The 14485-nt window shown below is 35.9% G+C and overlaps 1 protein-coding gene across 14 annotated transcripts in view; it reads left to right on the top strand.

Moving 5' to 3' along the window:
• Positions 1–12960, top strand: part of svilb (supervillin b) — a 64639-nt gene extending 51679 nt beyond the window's left edge. For 7 of the 14 annotated variants that reach the window (XM_079877749.1, XM_079877748.1, XM_079877750.1 and 4 more), the window contains 12 exons: positions 374–549; positions 690–837; positions 1086–1383; positions 2531–2685; positions 2772–2880; positions 4947–5154; positions 5983–6116; positions 6608–6763; positions 6867–7010; positions 7173–7297; positions 8833–8988; positions 12115–12943. In XM_079877749.1, the coding sequence (XP_079733875.1) occupies positions 374–549; positions 690–837; positions 1086–1383; positions 2531–2685; positions 2772–2880; positions 4947–5154; positions 5983–6116; positions 6608–6763; positions 6867–7010; positions 7173–7297; positions 8833–8988; positions 12115–12201 (1896 nt within the window). In that variant the 3' untranslated portion in view covers positions 12202–12943. Of the gene's footprint in view, positions 1–373; positions 550–689; positions 838–1085; positions 1384–2530; positions 2686–2771; positions 2881–4946; positions 5155–5982; positions 6117–6607; positions 6764–6866; positions 7011–7172; positions 7298–8832; positions 8989–9815; positions 9842–12114 lie in introns of all 14 variants that reach the window. The other 7 variants (XM_079877752.1, XM_079877751.1, XM_079877759.1 and 4 more) reach the window with 3 other exon arrangements.
• Positions 12961–14485: the final 1525 nt, after the last annotated feature.

The following is a 14485-nucleotide window of genomic DNA, read 5'->3' as shown; positions in this document are numbered from 1 at the left end:
ACCATATATTCATCTGAATATATGTATGCATTTTTACTGGCTTTAAAACAATTTTTTGTTTGTTTTGTTTTTTACTCCCATCTTACACATTTTGTATTAACATCTTTGTACTGTGTATTATTTTATGTCTGCATTGACATTGTGGTTAAATATGAAATATATTAACATTATTTGAATTTTGTGGGAACTATGTTTAGCATTATGATTTATTTTATATCAATGGATGAATTAAACATTTAGCACATTCTTTTCTATTTTGCATGTTTTGTTATATTTAATAATAAGACTTTTCCCCATTCAGGGCAATAAATGTGAATAATATATAGTATATATCATCTATATTTGTTTTTCTTGGCTCACTTTTTCTCGTTAGGTGATAGTGTTTGATTTCGGCAGTGAAGTGTACGTATGGCATGGTAAAGAGGTCACACTGGCACAGAGGAAGGTGGCGTTTCAGCTGGCCAAGCACCTTTGGAACGGGACCTTTGATTATACCAACTGTGACATCAACCCTCTGGACCCTGGAGGACACAACACACTCATACCAAGGTGGGTACATTAAACACATTTAAAGTAATTTACTTTTAATTATCCACTTAAATTCATCTTACAATTTGTGTTTGTGGAACTTTATAGTCAGTGTAAATTTGTGTGTGTTGTTTTTATTTTATTTTATTTTATTTTTTTAGGAAAGGTCAAGGTCGCCCAGACTGGGCCATATTTGGCAGACTGACTGAACATAATGAAACAAGTCTTTTTAAAGAGAAGTTCCTGGACTGGAGAGATGTTTCTAGACTCTCACCTAAAAATGTCATCGAACACCCATTCCAACAGAAGGTGAGTGGCTGTGTGTTAGTATCTGCTTTTTCCACACAAAAAATCTGCTGGACAGAAAGGACTAAATCCTTTGACATTCATTATAGTGATGGAATTGTGAGGAATGTAATGAAATAATAAGAATAATTTAGTGTTATAGTGAATTAAATAGTGATTCCCAACTGTTCCTTTGATCTGAACACAACTTTTTGTTTTTGTTTTTGCTTTTCTCTTTCTCTTCTTCCAATCCCTCTTGTTGCACATCTCAGGAGTCTCCAGGCACAGATTCTCGTTCGGAATGCCAGGCGTACAGCGCCTCTCTGATGCTGCCAGTCCTGCAGTCGCCCATCAGCACGATTCTGGACGGTCAGAACGTGGGTCGTGGACACGGTCCGGTGGAGAACGGCTCGGACGACTGTCTGCGGTCCCTGGAGATCAGCACGGTTGCCGTTGACGTCTGGCACATCCTGGAGTTCGACTACAGCCGACTGCCCAAGCAGAGCATCGGCCAGTTTCACGAGGGAGACGCGTATGTGGTGAAGTGGAAGTACATGGTGAGCGCTGCAGGTCAGTAACTGCACCGGGACAAATGAGCTGTGATCTGTGTCTCTTCTTGCGTTTATTCAAATGCTGTAGGTGTTTGTCAATGTACATTGTGCAGTAAAATATAGCTGTTTTGCTTATTGGAATAGGAAGTTGTTGATTGTTTGCTTTATTGGTATCCTGGAGAACTGCGGTGAAAGTGTAACATTTAATTAGTTAAAATCTTGTTTTCCATAATATAAGCTTTCTGTTTAGGCTTTTACATAATCTCATTCCTTTATCTATAAATATATGTACACGTGTGTATACATACACTGCCCTGCCCAAATTTAAATAGGCAAATGCCTAGGGTCTGTGATTGGATCATTATTGCAGTGATTATTATGCTTCTAGCATGTTATATGTTGGAGTGTGTAGCTTTTCATTTCCTAAATGTGCTGGAGTAGACTTTACAGACTTTACATCACAACATTTATTTCCATCAAGAGGTGCATCAATTTGCTTGTTTTGTCAATGCAAGAGTCCAGCACTCTGTAAAGTCTCCTCCAGCACATCCCAAAGACTTTCAATGAATTTAAGGTCTGGACTCAGAGGTGCCAATTCATGTGTGTAAATGATTCTTCGTGCTTCCTCCCAACCATTCTTTCACATTCTTTAACCCTGATGAATCTTGACATTGTCATCCTGGAATATTGCCATGACGTGAGTTCCTACATGGTTGTTTAAGAAATGAAAAGCTACACACTCCTTCTATTATGGTTAGAACAACTGCTGCCAAACATTTAACATGCTAGAAACATAATAATCACTGCGATAATGATCCAATCATAGACTCTTAAGCATTTGCCTCAGCATTTAAATACAAACAGTGACTTTTTTGGCCATGCTGTAAACCTGTAGATAAAATATTGATGTGTATATTTTAAATCGGAATAAAAAGTTAATCACAAAAAAATTATTTGACATACTGTATATGATTATTATCATATAAGATATCGGATTATCTTTTATTATGCTGTTGTGCACCATTTTTACTTTTAGAATGAAAAATAAAAGTGAATTTAGAAGTATAAAATGCACCTCCTTTAAACTCATGTACTGGTATAAAAATGTCAGTGCTCTTCTCTAATTGTGTGTCATCTGATGTGTGTCTGTGTTTGTGTGTGTGCAGTGGGCAGCAGGCAGAAGCCGGATCAGGTGCGCAGTGCCGGTCCCGGCAGGGAGAAGTGCTGCTATTTCTTCTGGCAGGGCAGAAACTCCACGGTCAGTGAGAAAGGAACATCTGCACTCATGACTGTTGAACTGGACGAAGAGAGAGGAGCACAGGTAGGACGAGATGCTGGACTAAACGCGGTTGACTGCTTTCTGCTCCTCTGTTTCTCTCGCTCACTGCTGCTGTGACTCATATTCAGATGCAGGTCCAGCAGGGGAAGGAGCCGCCCTGTTTCCTGCAGTGTTTCAATGGGGGGATGACCGTGCATTCTGGGAAGAGAGAAGAAGAAGAAGAGGAGAACATTCAGAGTAAGAGTTTTAGGGTATTTTCGGATTGGCAGACTGCCTAATACTTTTTGTAGAAGTACTATATATATACATTATGCATACTAATCATATGTGCATTTATTGTATACTAGGGCTGTAGTCAACCAAAGAAATGCTTAGTCGACCAAAGTCATGTCCTGCGAAACGATTAGTCGACTAAAAAAAAAAAAAAAAAAAAAGACGCTATGTTTTGACATTTATTAAACATTAATTAAAAAAAAACATTTATTAAACAATTGTCATAGAGCATTTATAAAACAACAAAAATCAATAATACATAAAACTATAATAATAATACAATTCTTTGAAAATTAAGTGATTTTTTTTAACTGCAAAGTGAGGAGCTCTGTCCTAGGTCTATAGTGACAGTCACAATCACGCACCTGACCACACCACACGCTACAAACAATATAACTGCTAAAATTGCCAAATAATGAAAAAAACCTAACAAAAGCTCTCGTTTATACAGGCTGTAACTTATATTCTTCTTTACTTTCAAAGCTATGGGTTAACTTTTGTCCAGCTGATCTAGGCGTTTTAAAACAAACACACAAAAACCCCAAATAGCCTAAAAAACAATCCTAATAATAGGCTGTATAGAAGGAAGGCCTATAGGTTTATTTTCGTTTTGTTTTGTAATAAAGAAGCAAATACGGTATAACAGACAATATAATCGGGCTCCCGCGCGGTCACATTGCACGTTAACTGGAGCGCATCTCATCCTAACTTAACGAAACTAAGTGTATGCCTCACACAGACATGAGAAATACATCAAATACACAAAGCTTGAAATGTCTTTAAACGAAATAATTCAAAAAGAAAAAAGAAATAGGCTACTCTCTGATTATGATCCATTATGTGTATTTCTCTCTGTAGGCTCGTTCACTACGGAGATGGCGATCGTCAACTTCATATTTGCAGCCGACACTGTCAGAAAACACTAGTTTAATCAATGCACTCGTCACCGGATTTTTGAACGTCTTGCTTGTTGCACGCACACATATTATGTCGAAATAACGAGATATTATGTTGAAATAACATTATTAATAATAGCCTACATCTTTTAAAATATTTGATTGAATGCTGAATGTTGCGCTTGTTCAATTTAGTAATAATTTAAACAATTTAATAACTCCGCTTCGCGTCGTGACCGCATTACCACCTCGGGTGTGCATTATTTTTCTAATAATTCAACGGCCTGTCGTCAATTATTCCTTACTTGTTCCGTTACCTCCAACCCCCGTTTTAAATCGCCGGATCCACCCTTCCTTTGCGCTCCGGGACCTCCCACTTTACAAATTAAGCACTGGTTCTAACTGAATGAATACAGCAAAACTACCTATATTCCTTACTGAGCGCGAAGCAGCAGTGCAGCCAGCCACAGGTGCGGTTCCCGAGTGTTCTACGTGATGCGCTAAACTGTGGCGCTGTTACAAAATAGCCTAAATTAAAGCATTTAAAGTTGGGGATAAAACATAGGCTAATTATATTTAGAATACAGTAATATATAACTGCTTATAAAGGAATAAATATCAAGGAGTAAATCAATGAAAATTTCTTTATTGGTGAAAAAAAAAAATTATGCAACTGGTCGACCAATGAGAATGTCAGTCGACCAAGACGGCATCGACCGATTAGTCGACTAAACGACTAAAGTTGACAGCCCTATTGTATACATGGATTTCCCAAAATGTACAAATATAACCACAGCACATAGTGAAGCACACAGTATCCCACAATGTAGTGCACTTGACTTGACCTCCCGTTTCCCCATGTCATGTGCGACACAGAAGCAATTATTATCTCTTTTTTGATTCCTCATTTATTCAAACTGTTAATGTTTTTACACAATATTGGATTAAAAATGCAAAAACAAACATTTTTTCCCATAAATCACCTTGCTTGCATGCAAGTAATGAGCTCATGTGAGAACAATATAGTCATCTTTATCCATGCAAACCGTTTCAAGTACTATTATTATTAAACATGGTATACTGTGCAAGCAGTACACCAGCATATTAATATTTGACTGTTTGACCATGTTTCAGATGATTGGCGTCTGTACTGTGTGCGTGGCGAGATACCCGTTGAGGGCCACCTGTTGGAAGTGGCGTGTCACTGCAGCAGTTTGCGATCTCGCACCTCATTGGTCCTTCTGAACATCAACAAAGCCTTCATTTACCTGTGGCATGGCTGCAAAACACAAACACACACACGGCATGTAGCTCGAACCGCCACAGACAAGATCAAAGAACAGTAAGTCTTTCACACACAAAATCATTAGATATATGAATAAATGAAGGTTTATTCGGTTACAAAATAACCGAAAAGGTGTAGGCTGAAGCCATGGCTTGTTACGCCTACCCTATTTACAAAACAACATCTACCCATCAGAAATTAAGCATAAACAATATACATGTATAAACATATATATACATACACACATACATATATATACATACTGTATATATACTCATATACATACATACATACATACATACATATATACATACACACATATGCACTTTTATATACACAACACATGAACAAGGATGCATTAAATTGTTCAAAAGTCACAGTATAGACATTTATAGTTTTACAAAACTATATCTATTCACCAAAGAATCCTGGGAAAGAATGCATCACGGTTTCCACAAAAATATTAAGCAGTGCAACTGTGTTTAACAATGATAATAATATTTAATATTTCTTGAGCAGCAAATCAGCATATTAGAATGATTTCTGAAGGATCATGTGACAAGGACTAGAGTAATGATGCTGAAAATTCAGCTTTGCATCACAAGAATAAATTACATTTTAAAATGTTTTCAAATAGAAAATAGTTATTTTAATGTGTACTAATAGTTCACAATATTACTGTTTTTACTTTATTTTTCATCAAATAAATGCAGCTTCTGTGAGCATAAGAGACTCAAACTATTAAAATATCTTACTAACCCCTAACTTTTGAACAGTGGTGCATATTAAATCTAGTAACCAATGATGTAATGTCTTCTTGATGTCATATTTTGCATTTCAGAAAGTTTATATGATTGAAATCTGACTCATATTTGTGTTTCCAAGACGACCGCTGGAGGCTGGACTTCACAGCAGCTGTAATGTGACCATTCATGAATGTGAGGAAGGTGGCGAGCCAGTGGAATTCTGGGAAGCATTAGGCAGGAAGGACCGTAAGGCCTACGACTGCATGCTGCAAGGTAAGACACACCGGTGATGAGCGAGGAGGAGAGTTGTATGATTTTGCAAGGTTTTAATGAGTTTACAGTATAGTTCCCTTGCTCCAAAATCATGCCAAAAATAGCCCATCTCCAGCATAACATGCTCATATGGAAGCGCATTTCCACCGCATAAGAAGAAAAATGCGTTAATAAATCATAATTATTACCTAATAAGTCATAATTTTCTGATATAAAGTCACAATTATGAAATGAAATTGAAATCTTGAAATTGACAAAAAAATTTTTACATCTCCTAATCTCATAATTTTACAAAGCATTATTTTTTTCTTATTTGGTGGAAATGGCCTTACATATGTTCACAAATCATAATGCAAATGCATATCATAAGAATTCATGGACTACTATCAGTCAGACTCAAACAAAAGATTTGACCAGAAAGACCTTTTTTCTCTGCTTCAAAAAAAGAGCTTTTTCTGTGTTTTTATTTTTATCTTTCTCTCTTTTTGTAGACCCTGGCAAGTTTAACTTCACGCCGCGTCTGTTCCAGCTCAGTAGTTCTTCGGGTGAGTTTGTGGCGCAGGAGTTTTTCAACCCGTCCAGAGCTGCAGACATTGTTTGTTCCCTGCCGTTCCTACAGGAGGATCTGTACTCTGCCCCACAACCAGGTAAAAAAAAAGATATGATACACTTGAACTATTTTATCTCAGACAGGAAACAATGAGTCATGAATAATGATGCATGTGTTTTTCTCTCTCTGTCTGTTTCTAGCTCTGTTCCTAGTGGATAACTATCATGAAGTATACTTGTGGCAGGGCTGGTGGCCTCAGGATGCCGAGAGTACCGGCTCTGCCCGCATCCGCTGGGACTCAGACAGGAAGTGTGCTATGGAAACAGTGTTGCAGTACTGCAGAGGTGATTGACAGCCTTATTAGACCTTTTTTTTTTTCAATCTTCCAGCAAATCAGAGGCGTGCATCTGAACCAGCACCTTGTAATGATGTATAAGCTGCTTCAGATGCAGTTTCTGTTCCATTTATGCTATGTACACAGATATCTGACGCCTCTTATTGTCTAGCAGAGAAGAACGAGAAGAAGCCTCCGAAGTCGTACCTGATCCATGCTGGACTGGAGCCTCTGACCTTCACAAACATGTTCCCCAGCTGGGAGCACAGGGAGGACATTGCTGAAATCACAGAGAGGGTGAGACACTCCAATGTGTGTTGTGTCTCTCTATTTCTTTAGGTCTGTTCCAAACCATGGTAAGCTTTCTAACTAGACAGTTTAAGGCTTCATAGACAGTGTTGGGGAAAGTTACTTTTAAAAGTAACTAATTGTTACTTTTTATGGAAAGTAATGCGTTCCAATACTTTTTGTGATGAATTATCATCACTTACTTTTTATCACCTGGGCTGGTCTTGCTTGTTTGTTTTTTTTATAAAAAAAAAAAAAATGTAATCAAAAGTTTTGTTTTTGCCAAATGTAAAGGCCCTTTCACACCAAAAGTGCAAATGCAAAAGGAAATGCACATCCATGCCTGAACAGTAAAGAGCACAGCTCAACTAAACATTTCAGCTGTACTGCCATTCTCGATTTTAGAAGAAATAAAGCCACGGGAGAAGAAAGTTCAACGGTCCAGCAATAAACAAAAAACAAGCAGCAAAGACATTGGTTAATAAAGTCAGATTAAATACATAAAGTATATTTGTATTATTTAACATATTTAGTTATTGCAGATTTGCATTTCACACTCATTTTGTTCACCTTATTCATTTTGAGAAGTACTGAATCTGTTTTTGTGAAAGTGAGGTGAGTAAATTAACGCTCACATTTAGTCTAGAACTACAATAACGTTATTGTTCCAACAAGCAGGAAAATTACATAATTCATAAAAGCCCCCCCCCCCCAGTTGTTCATTAGTTACAAGGATTTAAAAGTAGTTTGTACAAACATTTACATTTTATGTTTTTTTTTTCATTTAAATAACGTTTATTTTCTTATCAGTTATTGACATTTGGGTTTTATGTTATATCTCATTTTGCACACTGCACCCTCTATATATTAGTATTTAGCTCAGCTTGTGTAAAAGCCACGTGTTATGAACTTTGATTCATCACATGGCTTTCTCTTTACAACATGTGTTTTTAAGGTGCTTGTCAGTATATTATAAAGGTAATCTATTTGATATATTAACATATTTTCTGTTAACGAAATTTATTTTTGTATACTGTACATTTATTTGAATCTGTAAAATTGAATAGGTTACTACCATATTTTTATGGTAAAGTTCTGGCAACCACAGCTGCTGGTTTTACAGTAAAGTTTACGGATTGGCTTCCTCACAAATGCAGGTCTTTCAAGACAGTTGTGGAAAGGGTGAATAAAAAAAAGAAGAAATATCTTGATTTGAATTTTTTGGGATTATTTAATGCTTGTTTTGTCTTATTTCAAACCATTTTAAGTCATCGTTTGGCCCTCTAGTAGTAGTGGGCCCTGGTTTTCTGGTTGAGAACCACTGCCTTATGCTGTGCTTAAGAAGCTGAGCTGCTTTAGTTTGGCTAAAGACATGTTGCAGATAATGATGAGTTCATTGAAGAGTGGCCAGAAGAGTTGAAGGACATGATCGTTTTAAAGAGTTTGGAACAAAGCCTTTGTTTTCATATAAAAAATCTGAAATTGTGTGACAATAATGACATTTATACTGAATATATTGTGTGTGTTTGTGTGTGTGTGTGCAGGAGGCAGAGGTGTGTAACCAGATCATTTTAGTGGAGGATGTTTTGGCTCGACTCTGTCAGAGCACTTATCCTCTGGAAACGCTGCTAACCCGTCCCCTTCCCCACGGCGTCGACCCTCTGAGACTCGAGATGTATCTGACCGATGAGGACTTTGAGGTAAGGCCGGACACTATGAGAGAGATTGCCTGTACAGCCTGGGATTTGTGTAAAAAATATAAAATGGATACAAAAAAGTTTACGTTCCAGAATAATCTTTTCATATATATATATAGATCTTTTCATAAACATTTTTTTATATTGTTTATATGTCAATACAGAATAACACATCTGCAGCGTTGAGCACCAGATGCTCTATAGAGCCAGTTATTTATATATTTTGCTGTAGTGTGGCAATTAATGGTAATTAACAATTAATGGCAAAATGAATGTTTGAAAATAAAAACTGATATTACCTACTGACACACTACAGCAAAAGATATAAATTACTGACTTCATTTTTTGTGTGTGAAAATACTAACGACTTTTGCACAGTAATGTGTGTGTGTATATTTATATGTGTGTTTATATATATATATATGTATATGTAGTTGTTGTTGTTGTTTTTTGCAACACTTGTCCCTGGTTAGGCTTTTATTGCAGACATTAAATATAACCAACAAGCAATTTAAAATTTCAAACACCGTAATAAAGCAACAAAAAACAATCCAGAATTCAAATCACAGTAATTCAATATGGGGGATGGGGGGGGGGGGGGGGGTTAAAATTACCAATTAACCAATTATGTAAACCCTAAAATAATGTATGCTCAAAAGATTGATTCTGCATAAGCCAGTTTTTAATAGGTATATTGATTTTTCAGTTCTGTTTATCCTTTAAATTCTATTGGTAAATACAATTGGTTGAGTAGGTTGCTCACCCTATGATTGGCTTGATTAAAGTATGACATGACTAGATACTAAGAATGGAATGTTTTGCCGTTTTAGGCGGGGAAGTAGGGAATTCCGAATAGGTAAGTATCTCTGAAATTGACTGAAGTCACAGGAATCAAGTGTTTCTATGCTAACTACTCAAGTACCATTTCCTACTGCCTCACTTTTATGCTTCGTCTTCCTCCCTGTGTCTTACTCACTTTGGAAATCTCTGAATCCAGGAGAGCTCTTTGACACCCACATTAAATCACACAAGCACACATGCATGGACACAAACACAATGTGAACGTTTCCTCACAAGCTTTTTTTTCCCCAGCAATAGTTGACACGTTTCTGGGAATGTTTTTCTGAAAGCACAGTGTCCTAAATAGGTGTGACATGATAAAAAAGCAATAAATCATCTCTTCCACGTCAGTGACGCACAGTTAGCAGTTTGCCAGGATAAAGCAACCAGAAGTAATTCATTTTCAGTGAGATTCAGCTAGACCTTTGGACCAATGCAGCAATTATTATATTTTTATTAAATATTATTAGTTGCACATAAAACCATCAACTCTGATCAAATGTGTGTTTTATTAAATACTTTTTCAGTTTTATTAAAAACTGTGTTTTCATTAAATCTTTCTGTGGTCTTAATTTAATATAGATGATCACAGTTAATATGCATGTGAAGTCTGCCATTGGCCGGACTCACTATGTTGCTCAGTCCATAATTGGCTTGCTTAAAGTTGTCTCTGCACATTGTGCTATGAGAAGAGAAAGTATTTTTAGACAACATATCATTTTTAATCTATATTTCTGCACAAGCAGCAAGAAGATAGCCCTGCCCCACCCACAGGGAATTTTAATTGGTCTAAAGTCCCACTCTATTCATCTGTGTATGAATGTCAAATCTTTTCCATTTCACTGTGATTTATGTTGCATTTTGCCTTGTGTGGATAGAAAAAATGACTTTGGAAACACAATGTGCTGCTGGAAACACAATCAATGTGCCTAGTTAGGACACTGTGCTACTGTAACCCTTTTCTCCTGATTTTTCTGCAAATTTAAGATTCTTTGTGCACATGTACAATACCGTTCAAAATACTGGAGTCAGTAAGAGATTTTTTTTTTTTATAAATAAATGTATACTTTTATTTAATAAGGACACATTACATTGCTCAAAAATGACAGCAAAGACTTTTATGATGTTACAGAATATTTCTATTTTTAAAAAATGATGTTCTTTTAAACATTCTAATAATCAAAACATTCTTAATAAAAATGAATCATGATTTTCAGAAAAATATTAAGCAGCACAACTGTTTTCAACATTGATAATAATAAGAAATGTTCTTGAGCACTAAATCAGCATATTAGAATGATTTCTGAAGGATCATGTGACACTGAAGTCTGGAGTAATGGTGTTACCATGAAAACGGGAACTCAGCGGGCTCAATTTTTATTATATCAGCTTCAAATTTGAAACACAAAGACAGATGGCCTTGATTTCTATGCAATTTTAGAGTGCAGATTATTTTGTAAAATATATATTTAAATAAAAATATTTAGTTCAGTACACTTGCTTCATTGTAAACATAAACTTCTATAACCTTTTTTACACTTTCTGTAATAATCTGCTGAGTGTCGTCTTTTAAAAGAGACCAACCATAGGTCTGTATTCCATAGCATTCATAAATTGCAGCCATTGATAGTTATCTCAAAAATTTCTGTCATTAATTACTGACCCTCATGTCATTCCAAACACGCAAGACTTTTATTAATCTTCGAAACACAAATTAAGATTGTTTTTGATGAAACCTGAGAGCTTTCTGTCCCTCCATTGACAGCTACACAACTACCACTGATGCTTCAAAAAGTTCATAAAGAGATCGTAAAAAAGCATGTACGGTTGAGCTTTTTTTGTGCTTGTTAATCAATGTTTATGTGAATCAAAGCCTTAATTCAATCTGTTCATCATATAAAGCGATCAAGTTTCGATTTTGCATAAATTTGGACTAAACTGCTTAATTCATAAGGATTAGTTTTACGATCTCTTTATGAACTTTTTGAAGCATCAGTGGTAGTTGCGTAGCCATCAATGGAGGGACAGAAAGCTCTCAGGTTTCATCAAAAAGATCTTACATTTTTTTTCGAAGATCAATGAAAGTCTTTCGTGTTTGAAATGACATGAGGGTGAGTAATTAATGACTCTGGCACAGGACTCTATGAATTTGGGACAGTTATTTTAAATTGTAGTAATATTTCATAATATATCTTACCACCCCCAAATTTTGAATGGTAAGTGTATTTATATATATGTGCTAGTTTGATTCTCTCCCTTCCCTCATTGTAATATTGTCTGTGTTCTCAGAGAGTGTTAGACATGAAGAGAGAAGAGTTTGACCTTCTGCCTGGATGGAAGCAAGTGAACCTCAAAAAAGCCAAAGGACTCTTTTAAAAGCCTGACAGAATTATCACTGTCCATTTCCACCATGACCACTGGCTCTGCGGTCACTTTCGGTTCATGGAGGTGTTTGTTCACTGAGAGCAGGGTAAACGGTCAGGTCAAAGGTCACTTTAGGATCTACAGATGCACCTGCTGTGGCGTCCTCTTTTGATGTATCTATTAAGTCCGTGGAAGTGATGTCTGTGTGTGTCAGTGTGTGTCCTCACCTCGATCGTGTACAACGATTTGCAGTCTGTGAGTGTTTATCTCATGAAGTACATGGAATCGAATACTTCGCTCACCTTCCCATCCGGTCTGATCTGCAATGTGTTTTCGTTGTGACATGTACGTTTGATAAATCTGCTGAAAAATTGGAAATTGTATAAACTTTGTTTGTAGCAAACAAAGAAAATCCTGTGTGATCGCTCTTAATGTCGTCATATGTCTTAGGATATTTCTTTTTGATTCAAGAGGAGTTTACATGGCGCGTCTGTATTTTGTGTGTGTTCTTCTCGTGTGAATGGCTGTTGCTTGTGGTGGTGATGGTCTCTTCTTCCTGAGGTGTGAGGGACGTCATGTTTGTTTGTATTCGGACAGCATGGAGTAATGGACGAGAGAAAGAAAAGATATTAATTTAAATGTACAGTATAGTGCCTTGCTTTTGTGTACAGTTTCTATACCAAACACACTCTATAGTCTGCATTTCAGAGACTTTCTTTGTGATAAAAGAAATAGTGAATAAAGAAAGCATATTAAAATCATTTTTTTTCCTCTGTCTTGTATAACTTTTCACCAATTTTAGGGACACAGTGAGACAAAACAGGCTACAGAAGTGGGAAAAAATATGTATTTTGTATTGATCTGTTCAACATGTTCAGAGGTATTCAATTACACAAATGTTTTATCAATGTCGGTCAAGGGCGTCAGAGACTAAAGCAATTTAAATAAATGTAAATATTTTGAAAGTAGCATTCCACTACAGTGGATATAAACCTGTATTAAAACAAGATGTAAAAAAATTAAACGAAGATACATTATATCTCCACCTTTAATGTAAAAATTACAACCTATGCAATGCCACTGAAAACCAAAGTGACACATTTCTGAGAAAAAAGATGATTAAATTAATCAATAAAAACCTTAAATAACCTAACTGCATTCTATTAAGAAAGAGAAAGTACAGGATGTTTTCAAAGCGAGTCAGTCACTGTGTTAAACAATTGATGTTGCGCACTTAAGTGTGGTCTCATTGTCAAATGAAAAGTGAAAGTATTTTCCTCTCAGGCATCACTATCTGCTCAAGCTCGCAGGATACACAGCGATGTACAAGCGCCAGGTAAATATAGCGTATCTCATATTCTTGACTTGACTAATAGGTCTAATGATTTTAAAAAGTAGGCTACTAGTAATGTTCTACACTTTATGGCCTAATATTCAACAATATTATTGATCTGACATCATTGTATGAGAACTGACGTGAGCTGAGCGATGACATCACTGTTTTCTCCAGAGTTGCCAAGATGAACTAAATTAACAACTAATGATTTTTACAACGGAAATGAATCAACACCGAACTTACTTGAGCTGGACAATAATGATAGGCTACTATTTTCTTCTAGAGTTAGCCTACATCCAAAACAAACTTTGTTGCCTTATTATCCTGTTATCACTGTAAAGCAGCTTTTAAACAATCTGTAGGCTTATTGTAAAAAAAAAAAATATATATATATCGTCAGTCTAAGCCAACTTGAGATTCTTTTCTTTTTTTAAACCAAAAATCTGTTATTTAAAATAACATTTATTCTAATAATATAAATTTGCTCAACATACTGTATATAAAAAGCGAAACTAAACTTAAAGTTTCGAATTGAGTGATGAATGGATTAAAGCAGAAGGATGCACGCAGTGTCCTTCCGGCAGAGGGCGCTACAAGAATCCAAAACTCTTTTGCCTACTTTTGTTTCTTTTCAATTCATTAGATTTAAGAAATGTTTGTTGTTGTCAGAAATATGACTCAACATATTATAAAGAACACATGTCCTCTTTAATATATGCATAGGCTACTCCAACCAGTTCTTGTTGTCAAAGAAAGATGTAGCCAAGTCCTTAATTTAACCATGGGGAATGTGTTCAAATGTAAACAATAATGTATTATCATAATAATATTTTAACATAGTATCGTATTTAAGACGCTTTCAGCCACTTTCAGCCATTGTCTATAACAGTGCTTGCTACTGTCAGGTTAGCACAGTTTTAATGCCATAACAATAACTATAGGAATTTTATCTAATTATAA

The sequence above is a fragment of the Squalius cephalus genome, assembly GCF_949319135.1.
Source record: "Squalius cephalus genome assembly, chromosome: 7".
Taxonomy (NCBI): Eukaryota; Metazoa; Chordata; class Actinopteri; order Cypriniformes; family Leuciscidae; genus Squalius; species Squalius cephalus.
The sequence above is the reverse complement of the archived record's forward strand: the minus strand, read 5'-3'. Positions and strand labels throughout refer to the sequence as shown.